The sequence below is a fragment of the Octopus sinensis genome, linkage group LG1 (genome assembly GCF_006345805.1).
Source record: "Octopus sinensis linkage group LG1, ASM634580v1, whole genome shotgun sequence".
Lineage (NCBI taxonomy): Eukaryota > Metazoa > Mollusca > Cephalopoda > Octopoda > Octopodidae > Octopus > Octopus sinensis.
The window spans coordinates 170,401,005-170,419,173 of record NC_042997.1 but is presented as its reverse complement, the minus strand read 5'-3'; the positions used below and the strand labels follow the sequence as shown (position 1 = coordinate 170,419,173).

The window sequence follows — 18,169 nt, the reverse complement described above, 5'->3', positions numbered from 1 at the left end:
GAAATGAGTAAAAGGATACATAAGATTTGTAGTATATAGATTAGTAGGATTTGCATAGAAAGGTTGGATTTAATTTCGTAAATGTCTCATATTTCTAATTACCCTATTAGCGCTTTTCATCCCCAAATCACTGTGATCAATATCACAAGCACTAGTAATTTACTGAAACTAATTCAATGCTGTGTATTACCTCATTGTCATCATCATCACTTTATATCAGCTTTCCTTGCTGGTATGGGTTGGACAGGTTTTCACAATCCAAATCAGTTTTTATTTGGAGTGACTACCCTCTTAAATGGATTGGAGAATCATATCTCACTTAAATATATAATTTTGGTTCAGTTTATATGGCTAGATGCCCTTAACACCAACCACTTTATAAAGTGTACTGGGTATATGTTATCATGGCACCAGCACTAGTGAGTTTAACCTGTCCTTGTCAAGACAAGACAAGATTAAAGAGTCCTCTCAACCTTAAGTTTCCTTATCTCATTCTGCAACCACTTCACAGAGTGTACTTCTGGCACCAGTTCCTGTGAGGTTTTCCTGGTCCCCACAAAGCAAAACAGGCCCTCACTGCTCAATACTGTTATTTGGGACAATGAGAGTAAAAAAGTAGGTAGAAAAGAAGGTGATTGCAAAAAAGCTAGGGTGAAAGAGAGAAAAGATGCCTGAGTAAGGAGGTGAGAAACAGAGTAACTGGAATGAAAGTATGGAAGAAGAGAAGAAATAGGAGAGACAACAGTAATGGCAAAAGATTAAAAATAATTTTGCATCTAAGAGTGAAGTCATTCACAACATACACCTCCACAATAAAAAGAGTGTTGTAGCTTACAAAAAATACAATAAGATTATAATTTCTTACCTTAGTTTTTGATATTTCTGATAGATCTGTTTTCATCACAAGTGAAAAACATGAGAGTATCATTGTGACTAAACGACCGCTTTGGTTAAGCAAGGTTACCTGTCCATTATTAAGAAGTACTGGAATTTGACAAAAAGGAGTTTTACACTGGTAAACAAATTCACAAGTGCTACCTGTGGAAAATAAAAATAAAAAGGAAAATTAGTATATAAAAAAAATATCAAAGAGGAACAATCAGATTTTTCAGACTTAAGAATAATGGCATTAAAATTTTTTAATTTTTGCTTTTTTTTTTTTAAATATTTTCATTGCTTAATCAAAGGGCAGTGCTGTGTCCATGACTCTTTTCGGGATCTTTGAGACTGGTGGGAGGAAGAGAGGTGTCCTCAACTGGACACCTGGCCTGAATTCTTACAAAAGAATGAACTCTACAAGAGGCACCCAAAGACCAGGTAACAGTGTTAAACTGGGCAATGGATTAAGATACTTGAAAATTGTTGCTCTGGTTCATTAGACCTAAGACTTGGAAGCACCTTATTTAATACTTAGAATCCTAATTAGCAACTGAGTATGATAATCTAAGATTTTAGACTAAAATAACATGCAGTGCATATTTTGAAAAATTAGAGGAACAATATATATATATATATATACACTAAGAAACAAATATCAATTTGAATATCCAACTTAACATGGACGTACTGTGAAAATGCCATAAACTGAGGTTTTCATTTAAAATGCTTACACAGCCTGCAAGTTGTTTGTGACACCATTGACTGATTGGTTTTCCTATATCAGTAATGATAATGACAAAATTTGGCTAAGCACACAGTGACTGGGTGTCTGCTGTGAAGTTGCGCAACAGAAATTATGTGATCTAGCAGTTCCACAGCTGATACTGACATCTTTCATCTACTAATATATTCTGTGCTTTTTAGCACAATATTTCTATAAGAGATAATTTCTCATGATGAATGCCACAGTTTATGGCATTTTCACATTATGCCCATGTTAAGTTGGATGTACAAATTGACATTCATTACAAATAGTACTGCCATCACTAAATACTAAGGAACATTTAGCTGCTGCATTGGGCAGGCTAATGTTAAAGCTTCAGCACTGACTTTTGATGTAAAGAATAGATAAATTGATGGAACACAAAATTGTGACAGAAATGTCACATAAATTTTATCGTACACTGCTCTTAATAACCTTCAAATGATTTTCAGGATTAGAAAACCAAAGAGATAAGTGATGGCCTTCATCAAAATAACAGACTGTCAGAAGAATGAAAGATTGCATGTCATGTTTGGTACAAGATTTATAAAGAGAATCATAGTACAGGTGAAAGAGAACTGTAGTATAGATGACAAAAAACAAGGAAGTATCAGAAACAGGCAATTTAATTATGGTCAGATATTCTGAACAGAAGGGTGTGTGTTATAATAACAAACTTAAACTTTTAAGATCTTATTTTACTTTCAGTTCAAAGATTTTTTTTTTGTCACAAACACACAACATTTTGACAACTATATGACACTTGCGAAGACAGATTTTTTATTTTTATTGTAATTACAACCAAACTCATGCCAGCCTGGAAGACATATGTTAATTGATGATGATGATGATGATGGTGATGCCGCCGCCACCACCAACAACGATGAACAAAGTTAAAAATCAATCTTCAAATGGTTTCCACATACTGCATCATATCTGAATGTTTGATGACTCAAAACTGTAGAACTCAACTTGGCCTATGTAAAGTTGCACAGCTTCCTCTTATACAGCATCAAGCTGTCACACTACTATATCAAGAGAGCCTCTACATGGTTGCTAAATCCGCTAGAAAGAGCAGCCAATTTTTTCTTTCTTTTTTTTTACATCTTAAAAAATGTAGATACATTGCTAACATATCCAAGATACATTGTAACTAGAAACAAAAGAGAAAAACAGGACAGTCATAGGTGGAATGCCTTTGGTCACAGATCCATTAAAATAGAGCTAACTTAGGGCTAAGAACACTAACAAGATGATACACATTAACATTTTATAGCACTGTCTTCATTACATTGTATCAGAGACTTATTGTAACATAATATATCATCACTTATTATTAAACTAATTTCTTTTGTACAGTTATTGAGTATCAAAGAGATCCCTGTACTGTTACAGGAATCCTTATGATACTGTATAACAGCATTATTATTGTTATGTTGCTCTACACTCTCCCTCCTACGTAGTATGAAAGAAATGCTATTACACTCTTCATATACTGTAATAAGATGTTGTTGTGGCTTAACCCCCACTAAGCCCTGATTAAACAGTTCCCATCCTTTCTTTTTAAGGTTACATAGGGCTATATTTACCAATATGTACTTCCCTTGCTTAACCCTTTCGTTACCAACCCGGATGAAACCGGCTCTGGCTCTGAGTGCAAATGTCTTGTTTTCGTAAGTTTTGAATTAAAATCTTCCACCAAACCTTAGTCACAATTTATGTTCCTAACCCTAGATGAATGATAACTAAGTTATTTTACTAGATTCTTTGTTATATTTAAAGTAACTGAAAGAAACACAGAGCATCTGAAAATAAATACAGTAACAAAAGGGTTAAGATAGAAATGTATAATTCTAGCAGACCAAACAGTCACATAGAATTGTCACAACACACAAAAAGGTTGAGTTGTAAAAAACCAGGATATTTAATACACTGTACCAATATAAGTACATTCCTTTGAGACTGAGTACAAGGCATATATTCATCTTTGTCTTCAGTCTTTCATGTCCATATTGCTAATAAAATACTCGGTCTATGTGTTTCAATTAATTTTTTAAATAATCAAGAATTTGATGGTATTTAATAAAATAACTCTGTGATGATCAACCTGGTGTTTAAAACAATTATGATTGAAGAGTAAAATTTAAATATGAACACATTTAAAATTAATGTTTGTTTTATCATAGAATGAGAATGGCCTCCCAGGTTGGTTGGGATCAAAAGAGTTGTAACAATATTAATATTCATTTTTTTAATAAAAACTTTAAAAAGCAAATGATGTGCCATAATAATTTTAATAACTTAATCAATGTACCATGGATCAAAAGTAGTTGAAAACTACTGAAAACCACAGGGCCTGCTTCACTGGCTTGGATATCTCAAATATTACAAGAAAAGAAGAAAATTTGACATTAGTCACTCACCATGTAAAGTGTTCTTTGCATAAACATAAACTGATATTTGGGATTCGGTAAATGTAATAAATACTCCCTACATAGTAAAAACAAAAATAAATTAATTCACTTGTTAATGATATTTTGTCAATTATCATCAACATTGACATGCAAGAGAAAATTTTATATAATTATCGGGTTGTCTGGAAAGTTCATGCCGATTTTTAAAGGAAAGAAAAAGGTCAATAAATACTTACCATTACATTTTTAATCAACCAAATATGAACCATTTTGTTGCACAACATGTCTCCATCTTTCCTTTAACTTGAAAATACCCTCTTCCCAGAATTGAGGTGGTTTCATGGCAAAGAATTCATCAAGGTATCTTTTTACATCATCCAAGGAATTGAAATTTTTACCATTAAGACTATTCTACAGACACCTGAATAAGTGGAAATCTGAAGGAGCAATATCTGGTGAATATGGAGGATGGAGTAACACATCCCAGCCAAGCTGCAGCAATTTTTGTCTGCCTTCCAAAACATCAAGTGCCAAAAATGAACTTTCTTATCTTCCATTTTAAAGGGTTACAGAATTAACACAGGTTATAGGAACAGAAGCCTTCTTCCACGAAAAGATAGCTTAAGCTGTGCTCTAAATGGAGGTGTAGTCAAATACTATTTTATGGACTCAACCATGTTGTAAAATAAGTCGAAAGGTAAGCTACTATAAATCGGCACAAACTTTCCGGACAACCCAATATTATAAATGAATTAATCACTAAGAATCTCAATAAAAATATCTACTTGCACAGTACTAGCACTAATTTAAGACAAGAAAAAATTTGAGAGAAAATAGTTATTCCATTCTACCTCATACTGGTGCTATAATGTCTAATATTTATTTATATATATCTGTAACACAAAAACTACGGGCTTTTATTGACATTTCAAACTGATCATTGATGTTCTAAGAGAGTCTAAGTTATATGTAAAATGCAGAACATGATACTATGTTGCCATCTTATTATACGAAGTCAGTGTGTTTCCCTTAACTTGAGGGTACATCCTGGCACATCTTCACCACCATCCTCCTTTCTCTTCCAAATGGAGTAACCACGAATCTTCCCTACAGCAAGGCACCTGTTCCAGTCCCCCTATCATACTTTAGCATCCCATTACCTGGCATAAAGCCACCTCCATCAATATTATTCCCCTCCCCTTCAGTGAGGTGGGGGTCTTGTCTTGTGAGCTACTTGGTAACCTCACTAGTGTTGGTGCCACATGAAAAGCACCCAATAAAATTGATGGTGTCAGGAAGAACATCCAGCTATAAATTTTGTTATATGACCAGCTTGAATTCTGCAAAGGTAAAAGGAAATAAATCCCAAACAAGAAAGAAAGAACTAGCATCCATGCATCCACCAATCCATCCTTACATACACACATACATACATACATACATACATACATACATACATACATATATATATACATACATTACATTACATACAAATTCTTACCTTATGTCGTGGGTCTGTTTCCCACAAAACTCCTTGCACATTGGCATCTAACTTTGGCACATCAACAACCTGGTCATTTGCCTACAAAGAAATATCAGATTTATATCTCAATGCACAGCATTTAATATGCAACTGCTCAGAGCAGTTTGAGCATCAGTGTGAGAAATAGGTACACAGTGGTGTTGTCCACATTAAACTAGACTGGTATAAAACGTGAATAGGGTGAATACGCAATGCACTCTCCAAACATTTTTCATCAATCAATCAAATTTTAATGTACTGCTGACTCAACATATTTTGATGTGTTTATGTTTGTTATTATATATTGTCATATTGTATAAAATATGTTTGTTATTGTATGCCGTTATCTTACATATTAAAACTGAAAATGTGTGTGTGTGTGTGCATCAGTATGCACAGTACATAAGCAGCAATGAAGCGTTTTGGCATATTTTCGGTTTTCCAAAACACAAAAGGTATCCTGCCATTGTTCAGCTTGCTATTCATCTAGAAAACAGCCAAAGAGTGTATTTCATGAAGCCACTGCTGCCCAAGTAGCACAGGCCTTGTTATCACAAAATTACTTCCTAATGTCATTGAAGCAACGATTATGACTGTCTGTGTTAAAGGTCAAGACGTCTTCATACCACAAATTCCCCTTGTGCCTTCGGATGCTGGCTTACCATTCACATTCCGCAGAGTGCAGTTTCCAATTAGACTCAGTTATGCCATGTTCATTTAATAAGTCCCAGGGGCAGTCGCTGTCTGTCATTGGACTTTACTTAGCCAAACCATGCTTTTCACACAGTCAACTGTATGTTGGCTGCTCAAGAGTACGTTGTAGGAACAGTTTACATGCCTTCATCCCCCAGGGGAAAACTAAAAATGTTGTTTATAAGAAAGTTTTGTAGACTTTCCGTACTGGTGCCATATTTCTATTTCTTTACCACCCACAAGAGGCTAACAGAGAGAGGACAAACAAGGACAGACAAATCGACTCCAGTGCATAACTGGTACTTATTTAATCAACCCCGAAAGGATGAAAGGTAAAGTCGACCTTGGCGGAATTTGAACTCAGAACGTAGCGGCAGACAAAATACTGCTAATCATTTCACCCGGCGTGCTAACATTTCTGCCAGCTCGCCGCCTTTGGTGCCATATTTCAGTCCTATGTTATTGCTGTTATAATTTTTGTTGCTTTATTTTTTTACTTGATTGTTGTTGAAATATTACACATGTGGTTCCCTTAAAGAGTTACTTAGGTGTTAGTCTTGCCATAAAGCATGAAAGGTTCTTAAGGGAGTGAGTGTTAATCGCTTTATTAGTTACAAAGCCTTTTCAAACTAACACACCCGGGCAACGCCGGGTACACCTGCTAGTATTATGTAAAATATGTTTGTTATTATATGAAGAGAAGTCAAAAATTACACACACTTTTGCCATAACATATCTTTATTATTGTCACATTGCTTTCTGTGCATGTGTGCTTATAGTTGGTACTGTTGTAGTCATGTGATTGAAGTTTGAGCTTGATTGCACCATTTTTCTTTCTAGCTTTACACTGTATGCATGGCTGCTCCACTAGCAATGAGCACCAAAAAAGAACAAAGAGAAGTGATCCAATTTCTCTGGTCAAAAGGTGTGTCAGGTACTGAAATTCATCAGAGGCTTTCAGGACAATACAGGGACACTGCACTACCACATAGAAGTGTATATGAGAGGATTGAGAAGTTTAAAAGTGCCCAGACAATTGTGACACACAAAGAAGGAGCAGGGCGCCTGTCAACCTCCACCACTGATGAGAAGATTCAGCAAGCTCGAGAGATGGTAATGGTGAACCAGTTCACCATTACCATCTCTCGGATCGCTGTTCTTTGTTCTTCTTTGGTGCTCATTGCTAGTGGAGCAGCCATGCTTACACTGTAAAGCAAGAAAGTAAAATGGTGTGATCAGGCTCAAAATTCAATCACGTGACCACAATAGCACCAACTATAAGCATGCATGTGCAGAAGGCAGTGTGATAATAATAAAAATATGTTATGGTGAAAGTGCAGATAATTTTTGACTTTCCCTCAAATGTCGTCACTCTCCATACCTACTTCAATAATTTGATATCATAAAATTTCAGCTTCTAATAAAATATATACATTCAACTTTAAGGATTGAATACTTTTATACTGTAAGCACAAATAATCACCAATCTATATCTATGTGTAGTGTACAAGTGTGAAAGCTGTCTTTGGTAATTACATGCAAATGTGAGAAATTTGAACAAGATCTCTAAATTACGGTGGACGGTTCGACCGGGGTCTGGGAAGCCAGGAGGCTGCACCAGGCTCCAGTCTGATCTGGCAGTGCATCCAGCTGTAGAAACACTGCCAGATCAGACTGGAGCCTGGTGCACCCTCCTGGCTTCCCAGATCCCGGTCGAACCGTCCATCCCATGCTAGCATGGAAAACGGACGTTAAACAACGATGATGATGATGAAGGAATATAAAACAAATTGTTTATTTTACTATTACTGCATTTGTCAATCCCCAAGTGAGATAAGACATAGTGCACCTTGGCAGGATTTGAACTAAGAATACAAAGAGATCTAATACAAGATATTTAGTTTGGCACACAGCCATTTTTACCATTCCAATTCCATTTAATTTGGTTGGTAATTAAATAAATACATAAAATGAAATTATCATGTAATCTCATTAACAAAAATCTTCACTGTTATTTCGAATGAACTATTGATTATTTTTATACGAAACCAGTTGAAATTCCCTATTATGGAAGCCTTAATTATAAACTGGAGAATACAATGTGCACACACCACAAGAGGCATAAACACATATACACATAAGGCTATACAAACAAGCTATGTATACAATGACACAGATAAACGCATACAAAAATGCAAATACACACATACATACATGCCCTCATACACACATACTCACACTCACACACACACACTCTCTCTTTCACACACACAGTACACTCACACATACACACACAAAGCACACTTTCACACACAGCACACTCTCTCTCTCTCACACACACACAAACTCTCTCTCTCACACAGCACACTTTCACATACAGCACACACATTAACACACACACACACACACACACACACACACACTACAAGTTTTTAAAATACATAAAAAATTTAATTCCAAATATTATCTGGCAAGGATTTAGCAAAGTTCAGCAAAAATAACTCACCGGATTATAAACAAATCCATCAAATTTGTCATCAATAAAAATGAGATTTCCCATAGAATGAGGGAAGACCTTGAGAATGCCACAAGTATGTTTATATTCATTAACAAACTTCCAGTCATCCATGTAAAAATACTGCAGCAATCCAGACTGTATGAAACCAAAAATAAAAAATAACAAATTCATATGAATCATACATTAAAAGACAAAGATTATGATTTATAGAGGCATAGTGTATCTAGGACTACATTATAATTATGTAGTATATCTTTGCATTTTAGAATGCCATGCTTGAAAAGACACATCAAGTCAAGTGAATTAAAGTCGTGGCTGATGCCAATGTTGCATAACTGGCACGTTAAAAGTACCCTTCAAACATTGGGCAATATGCTGTGCTTGAAGCCGAGTGAAATTGTAGTCATGGCTGATGCCAGTGCTGTCTGACTGGCACCCATACTGGTGGCATATAAAAAGCACTGTTCGAGTGTTGGGCCTCATGGAGGCAGAGACAGGTGACCAAGACTTTGGCGATATACTGTGCTTGTGTAGACCTGTCAAGCCAAGTAAGTGGTGGTGGTGGTGGTGGCAGTGGCGGAGGTGGTGGTGAGTTAAAGGCTTGGCTGCTATTTCTAGCATGTTGAGCAACCATGTGTAGGCTTGTTCACTGATTTGTTTTTAGCCTACAGTCAGCTCTGTCTGATAACACAGACCAATGATCAAAGATGTTTCAGCCATGGTCATTCCATTTCTCTTTTTTCTTTTTTTTACAGACATAATGCATCTATCTCCAACTGTTTACTCCCCATTCACATTCACACTCTTATGAAAGCATCTAGTCTCTCTCATCCCCACCCATGATCTATTGACCATATCCGCCCTTATGCCCACCTTCCTGTACCTTGAGAGTTTGCCCTAGCAACCAATCACTACCTTCCTTTTATCTCCTTTGGCCATGTATCTCCCCTATAGGAAGACACCTGTGCTTGTCCCTAGACTTTAGCCTTTCAACACCTGTCATAAAGCCACCCACCTCGACATTCCACTCCCAAATATTTTCTATTAGTAGTGGGAGCTTCTTCCTGATTCATTTTCCTTTTCTATTTTGTCTTCAAAATTACATGGCTACCTCACTCATGTTCGTAGCAAAAAATGCACCCAGTACACACTGTAAAATAGTTGGCATCTAGAACATCCAGGCATACAAACCATGTCAAAAATGACATTGGAGCTTGATGTGGCATTGTAGCTGACTAGTTTCTGTAAAACAGTCCAGACCATGCCAGCATGGAAAACAGACATTAAATGATGATGATGATGATGATGAGACACAAACACAAAAATCTATTTATATATATATATAGCTCCTGTGCAGGTGGCACATAAAAACACCATTTGAGCATGATCGTTGCCAGTGTCGCCTTACCAGCACATGACAAAAAACATTCGAGTGTGGTCATTGCCAGTGCCGCTAGACTGGCTCCTATGCAGGTAGCACATAAAAAACACCTTTTGAGTGTGATCGTTGCCAGAATTGCCTGACTGGCCCTCGTGCCAGTGGCATGTAAAAGCACCCACTCTCAGAGTGGTTGGCATTAGGAAGGACATCCAGCTGTAGAAACTTTGCCAGATCAGATTGGAGCCTGGTGCATCCTTATGGCTCACCAGTCTTCAGTCAAACCGTCCAACCCATGCCAGCTTGGAAAGCGGAGATTAAACGACGACAATGATGATGATGATATATATATATATATAATATACATATATATATATATATATAATATATATATATACACACACATACATGTGTATATACACACATACATATGTATATATGTATGTGTATATAAATACATACATATATGTATATATATATATTTATATATCATAATCATCATCATTTAACAGACGTTAAATGATAATGATGATACATATACAAATATATATACATATATGTATGTATGCATTTATATATATATATATATATATATATATACACACACACACAAATATATGTGATTACATAGACACACATATATATATACAACCAAACATATGTATATGTGTGTGTGTGTGTGTGTGTGTGTATATATATATATATAGATAGATAGATATTATTATAATTATTATTATATATTATATAATGATATAATGTGTGTGTGTATATATATATATATACATATATATATATAAATACATATATTCATATTCATACATAAAAATACAGGCAACAACACATACACCACATAAACACACACATATAAATAACGTATAATACAACTTACACTGGTGCAGAATATTAAAAAGTCTTCAGTCATTGCATGATGTGTAATATGAGACTTGTTGCCTTCAAAGAGACGAGACTGCTTCTGTTTGAATTCATCATTTTCACAATTATTAGCATCGAGCTTGACAAATACAAAATATCATCAAAATATTAGAACATCTGATGCTACTTAATAGCAAGAGTACAAGATGTAAGCGTACATATATGAACATATCTATCCAAGCTCTAAATCTATATATGTGTACTTATACAACCAAGCTGTAAGTCTATGTTTAAGTATCTAGCCAAGCTACAAACATATGTAACTGAACATAAACTGACTTGTAGCTATCCCAGCCATAAGTCTATCTATGTGTACTTATCAAGTAAAGACTACACATTGAAACTCCGACGTCTGGCAGCTGACTTGGCAGACACTCATAAAATTATTAACCATCCTACTAACAATAACTCTGAGCACCTTTTCAAACACCAGCTGTCTAACACCGGTGGACATGTTTACAAAGTCAGAAAACAGCACAGCTCCCATGACTTTCGGAAACCTTTTTTCACACTAAGAGTTGCTGAAGCATGGAACAGACTGCCGGCATCAGTTGTTAGTTGTTGGAGCACGGCATCCTTCAAAACTTCCATGCTTCCTGAGATTCACCAACACTACACCTTATTTTTTCTCCCCTCTATACACACGCAAGCATGTATCTGACTCATACACTGTTCACTTTCCAGGCATTTGTACATTACTGCATATTCTTTATACGCACTTTTGACAAGTTGTAGTGCACCTTAGCACTGTATACAATAATTTCATTATTAATATCAGAGAAGGTTCTGTGGCACAAGAAGAGATCCTAGACTACAGCCAGAATAGGAACACTCAACTGATTGGCAAAACAGCACTCACAGACATGCTCTACCCTCAGACCCACAGGTATGCTCCTTCTCTCTCTTTCTATGCCTTTTTTACAGCTACTGTAATGGCTCTGTTCTTTTGAAAATAGTATTTCTGACCCATATCAAGGCGACGAGCAGGCAAAATCGTTAGCACGCCGGGCGAAATGCTTAGTGGTATTTTATCTGCCGTTACGTTCTGAGTTCAAATTCTGCCATGGTCGACTTTGCCTTTCATCCTTTCAAGGTCGATTAAATAAGTACCAGTTACGCACTGGGGTCGATATAATCAACTTAATCCGTTTGTCTGTCCTTCTTTGTCCCCTCTATCTTTAGCCCCTTGAGGGCAATAAAGAAATTAGTATTTCTGACCCACTTATTTTTCTCACCTGGTTGTGTCCAATACCCAAGGTTCCACACTCAGGCACTTCTACCCAGAATGCTGACCATCAGAAAATCTACTCTGCTTATGTCTTTTCTGAAAGTATTTACTTGCAACGGTTCAAGAGAAATATTAAAAGCATCAATCATATTAGTCACCATGAGTCTGCAAAAGCTGTGCCATGTGTACTGCTCCTTCCTTCAGATGCAGCAAATGTTTAAAGCTAAAAGCACTATAAACCTAAGTAAGTGTATTTATCTATCCAAGCAGCAGGTGCATATGTATGTATTCATATAATCAATAGTTATATTTTTATATGTGTACTTATACCTCCAAACAATAAGTCTAGGAGGGCCTTCAAAGGAGGGTATGAGTATTGCTTCTTCCTTCAGATCACAGCAAGTGAAAAAGAAAGAATAATATCACCATTAGCGAAGGAGTGGCTGTGTGGTAAGTAGCTTGCTTACCAACCACATGGTTCCGGGTTCAGTCCCACTGCGTGGCATCTTGGGCAAGTGTCTTCTGCTATAGCCCCGGGCCGACCAATGCCTTGTGAGTGGATTTGGTAGACAGAAACTGAAAGAAGCCTGTCGTATATATGTATATATATATATGTGTGTGTATGTGTTTGTGTGTCTGTGTTTGTCCCCCTAGCATTGCTTGACAACCGATGCTGGTGTGTTTACGTCGCCGTCACTTAGTGGTTTGACAAAAGAGACCGATAGAATAAGTACTGGGCTTACAAAGAATAAGTCCTGGGGTCGATTTGCTCGACTAAAGGCGGTGCTCCAGCATGGCCGCAGTCAAATGACTGAAACAAGTAAAAGAGAAAAGAGAATTAAGTTAAGAAGTTCCCTTTGGAACCTCATAGCTTAGGGTTCATTCCCATTGGGTAGACACTGTCAGCTTGTATCTTCTATAGCTGCAGCTTGACCAAGATGTGAATGAAATTTGGCAGTTGTAAATTAGAAGAAATCTGTCATATACATGTGTGTATTTCTTCTCATCTTGACATTAGCATACTGCATGCATACATGCACAAGTGTGTGTTATGCACAACATACTGTAAATCAGAAGAAATGAAGTACACATTTAAACATTACAAAATGTGAATGAAATAAGAACATGAATACATTTTTTACATGCTACTAGTGCATGGTAAAAGAGGGCCATTTCAGTTTGTTAGCTGAACCTCAATGATGATGATGCACTCATAGTACCAGCACTAGAGAGTTTAAACAGTCCTTGGTGAGACAGGATGAGAGGGACCTCATAGGCCTACACTTTCTCAGTTCATTAAACCAACTACTTTATAGACAGAACAGTAAAATTTATATCTACTATACATGATAAATATAATTTAGAGAGGTAAAAAGGCCAAAAATGGGTATTTGAGAGGTGAGAAAAGGGGAACAAATGCTGGTTTATAGAGTACTCAATAAATTAGGGTGTGTACAGTAGCATTAGTAAATAAGGAGATTAACAGGAGAGGGAAAGATAGAAAGAACAAGGACATCAGAAAGAACAGAAGGGGGGCGGGGAGAATGAAAGGATTAGAAGTATGATAGGAAGAAGGCAGGAATTGTACAGGTGGTTGGGGAGGGGAAATATACGGGTATATCTGTGTGGGTATGTATGTATACAAACACATGTATATGTATAGAGAGAAATCTATATATGAGGGGATGCTGAAAAGTTCCTGCCTTTGGGTAAAAGAAAATACAGAAGGATCAGTTAATTATGGTTTTATTCAATATATTCCCCTTCTCTGGTTCACACACTTATTGCAGTGGTCCTTCAGTTTTTCTAAGCCCTGTAAAAGAACTCAGAAGGTTGGGCCTCCAACCAGGCCCTTAAAGCCAGGAAATTTCCATCATAGATACACACCTATACAAAATGTGTATGCATGAGTGTATATGTGTGTAAAGTGAAAATACAAACAAAAAACTCACACCAATATATACTTACAATATGCAGATGAATTTTATCTCCTATATGTGCAGCCACATAAATGCCATTCATCTTTAGGGATTGGACGCTACCCACATAGTCTACTTCACGTAGCTTCTTGTCACCTTGATATCAGTCAAAAATAGACAAAAAAAATGGACTCAATTTTAATATTCGTCACTTTTACACAAGTGTCCCAGGCAACATTTCATTGCATTAACACTTTACAACGTAGGAAAACAGATGTCAAAATGTTAATAATAATAATGAAGATTAAGAAGATAGTGTTGATAAATATACCAGAAGATGGTGCTAAGAGTATATGTGGTGTTAGTGTTGTTATGGGCTGTGATGAGCTATGTGGTGTTGGTGGAGGGGATTGCAGATGAGGTAGACGGAAGTGAAGACTGCAGAGGCCTATGGCACATTCAAGGGGCATGCATGGGCAGGAAGCACGTGTGGTCAGTTCGAGCAGAGACAGCAGCGAGCAAAGACGTGTTTATTTCTTGAGAGTGATCGCTCATTCTGCCGAGGTCAACAGGTAAGGCCTTTTGTATTTCTTTCTCCCGTTTGCTTCTTTTTCTGTTGTCCTTTTCCTCCATCACACTACAGTATACAATATGAAATGTAATTTCATATGGTATACTCTCCAATCATTTTCTGATGTCACATTTTCAACATATACCTTACACAGGTACAAGATCTTAGCCTCATAAAGGAGAAATAAGATTGTGACATGACTCCACCCATCAAGACACAATGAGCCATTTGAAGTGAAATGTCAGGGGCAGACCCAAGGGGGAACTTGAGGGACATGTGCCCCGCTCAAGAAAAGAAGTCTTTTATTTGTTTGACTGTGGCCATGCAGGAGCACCACCTTTAGTTGAACACATTGACCCCAGGACTTATTCTTTAAGCCTAGTACTTATTCCATCGGTCTCTTTTGACGAACTGTTAAGTTATGAAAACGTAAATACACCAACATCGGTTGTCAAATAATGGTGGGGGGCAAACACAGACACACATGCACACACACACACACACACACACACACACACACACACACACACACACACACACAATGGGCTTCTTTCAGTTTCTGTCTACCAAATCCACTCACAAGGCTTTAGTCGGCCCGAGGCTATAGTAAAAGACACTTGCTCAAGGTGCCATGCAGTGAGACTGAACCCAGAGTCATGTGCTTGGTAAACAAGCTACTTACTACACAGTCTCTCCTGCACCTATACATATTTTTAATTTTCACACAAAAGCTTCAAATATAGAAATAAAGTATTTATTACAATATACAAACTAAAGAGAAAAGTTCAAACTTAGCATAAAAGTTTCAAATACTTTCATTCATATAACTACATAAGGAAAAATCTAGCGGGTGGGGAGCATATCTACATAATTAGAAATGGTCTAGACAATTTTGAGACAAGTGCTGAATGGAGGATAGGTGAGTGAGAGATTCCAAAGAGTGTCGTTGATTTCCTGCAGAGGGAACAAATTTCTCGTAATTAAAAACTTGAGCAAAAGAACAAATGTTGAAAAACAGATTATTCTGAAACACATCTCTGCAAATGCTTTTATAGTATTTTGTTTATCTATCTACTCTTCTAACAATATCATTTACCATTGACAAAATTGCCAAAGAATCTAATTTGTCTTGAGTCATGGAAGGCAATAAATGTCTTTATAAGCTTTACCTGGCTAAAAGTTTAACTTTCATGTGGCCAAAGTTAAAGAAATCAAAAGCATTATTCATAATGAAATCCACAGATTTAGCACATCATTCAATAAATTATTATTGTTGATGAATCTATCAGCTTCTCTCAGAAGTTTTCCATCTCATGGAAATAATACTTCTGCAATAGCTAGTCCATTCAAGAGATCACACCTGTGAATAACACTTAAACTTCCCCTTTATATTTGGAAGATCTCAAACACAACAAGAGGTGCCCTTTAGCATGTGGTGCCTCAAGTAATTAGCCAAGTTGCTGTTACCTTGGCCTTACATACATTAGTCTCATTGTCTGGAGCAGCATCAAAGACAATTTACAAATTTTAAACCAATCTTAGACAATATTCTGTATTATATTCTCTTCTTTTCTCTCCACACTAGTGATTCTCAACCATCTATTGACTGTGGACCTCTTTGATTCCTATTTTACTATACTGGACCTCTAGAACCACTTACTGTACATAAAAAAAACATACATTGGGAATTGTATTAAAAAAATTTTAATATTTTGTGTATTATAGAAGTGTATAAGCAATTTATTGCACATGAATTTTAATAACAAAATTTTTAGATGGATCCCCAAGGGTCATGTGGACTCTGATTGAGAACCACTGCTCTACACCATGCATGGGCAACCAGTGATATTTGAACCACAAGCAGCTCTCAATGACTGCTTACGTGACACATATTATGCCATGATTACATAAACATATTTTACTAAAATTAATACACTCTGTCAGTCAGACTATTTTTTTGTTTTGTGGTTTGTTCAACATGATTTATGGAGTACTCTATAACAACATGTGATATTAAATTATTCATTTTGTAGTGTGATCAAATTTATGAAAAAAAAATCTCAGAAGGTCTGCTGCTAGAAAAAGGCTGCTCACCCCTGCTCAACACTATCCCTCTACTTTCTACCCACTTTTTTACTCCATTCTCTGTTTTATCATCTACTCTAAACTCTACAGTGCATTCTTCTTAACTATTCTTTATTAAATTCTCTATCCTATTCACTTCTTTGTTCACTATAACATTATCAACACTATTCATCATTCTGTTTCCTACACTATACTCTTCTATATTCTAATATCAATCTATTCCTAACACCTCCCTCACACTATTCTCTATTCTGTTCTCTACTATATTCTCTATTCCATTGTAACTACATTCTCAACTATATTCTCTATTTTATTGTTGCTAAATACTCAATTGTATATTCTCCTTTATTCTCTATTCCTGTCTCAATCTATTCTCTACTAACCTCTTCATTCCATTCACTTAGGTAGCTATCAGATTCAAATTATTCTTAGTGAGTACAGAGATGTTCTAACAAGATATTTAACAACAAAAATGAACTTTTTTCTCAACTGAAAAATTTATTAACTCACCTTTTCCAAGATGGTAAAACCATGCTATATTGTTCATGCCAACAGCAAGATGTGATGGGCCCAAAGCAATAAATGAGGGTTCAATGTCAATTGAAATTGCTAGAGTTGAATCCTGAAATATTTGAAGATGTAGAATATGAGATATGTATGTATGTATATATCTATCTATATATATATATATATATATCTATCTATATATATATATATATATATATATTACTCTTTTACTCTTTTACTTGTTTCAATCATTTGACTGCGGCCATGCTGGAGCACCACCTTTAGTCGAGCAAATCGACCCCGGGACTTATTCTTTGTAAGCCCAGTACTTATTCTATCGGTCTCTTTTTGCCGAACCGCTAAGTGACGGGGACGTAAACACACCAGCATCAGGGACAAACACAGGCACACAAACATATATATATATATACATATATACGACAGGCTTCTTTCAGTTTCCGTCTACCAAATCCACTCACAAGGCATTGGTCGGCCCAGGGCTATAGCAGAAGACACTTGTATATATATATATATATATATATAATATATATATATATATAAAATTAAATACAACTGGTTTAATCAAAAAGCTACACAAAACTCTAAAATAGTGCAATAAGAACATTAAAATTTCATACAAACATGTTCAAAAACAGTTTGTCTTTTTATTATCCTGGAAGAAGAAACTTTGCAAGCCCACTGAGACTAGTGACGTCAACATGGCTAATATTCTTGAACAGTTGTGAGAAGGGAATTCCA

The 18,169-nt window shown here is 36.2% G+C and overlaps 1 protein-coding gene across 1 annotated transcript in view; it reads right to left on the bottom strand.

Moving 5' to 3' along the window:
* The window catches only part of LOC115229308 (WD repeat-containing protein 19-like), a 148,124-nt gene that overhangs the window by 75,165 nt on the left and 54,790 nt on the right, over positions 1-18,169 (bottom strand). The window contains exons 11-17 of the mRNA XM_036506983.1: positions 17,414-17,525; positions 14,297-14,403; positions 11,057-11,179; positions 8,778-8,924; positions 5,558-5,638; positions 4,066-4,132; positions 866-1,038 (exon numbers count right to left, since the gene is read on the bottom strand). Of these exons, the coding sequence (XP_036362876.1) occupies positions 866-1,038; positions 4,066-4,132; positions 5,558-5,638; positions 8,778-8,924; positions 11,057-11,179; positions 14,297-14,403; positions 17,414-17,525 (810 nt within the window). The remainder of the gene's footprint in view (positions 1-865; positions 1,039-4,065; positions 4,133-5,557; positions 5,639-8,777; positions 8,925-11,056; positions 11,180-14,296; positions 14,404-17,413; positions 17,526-18,169) is intronic.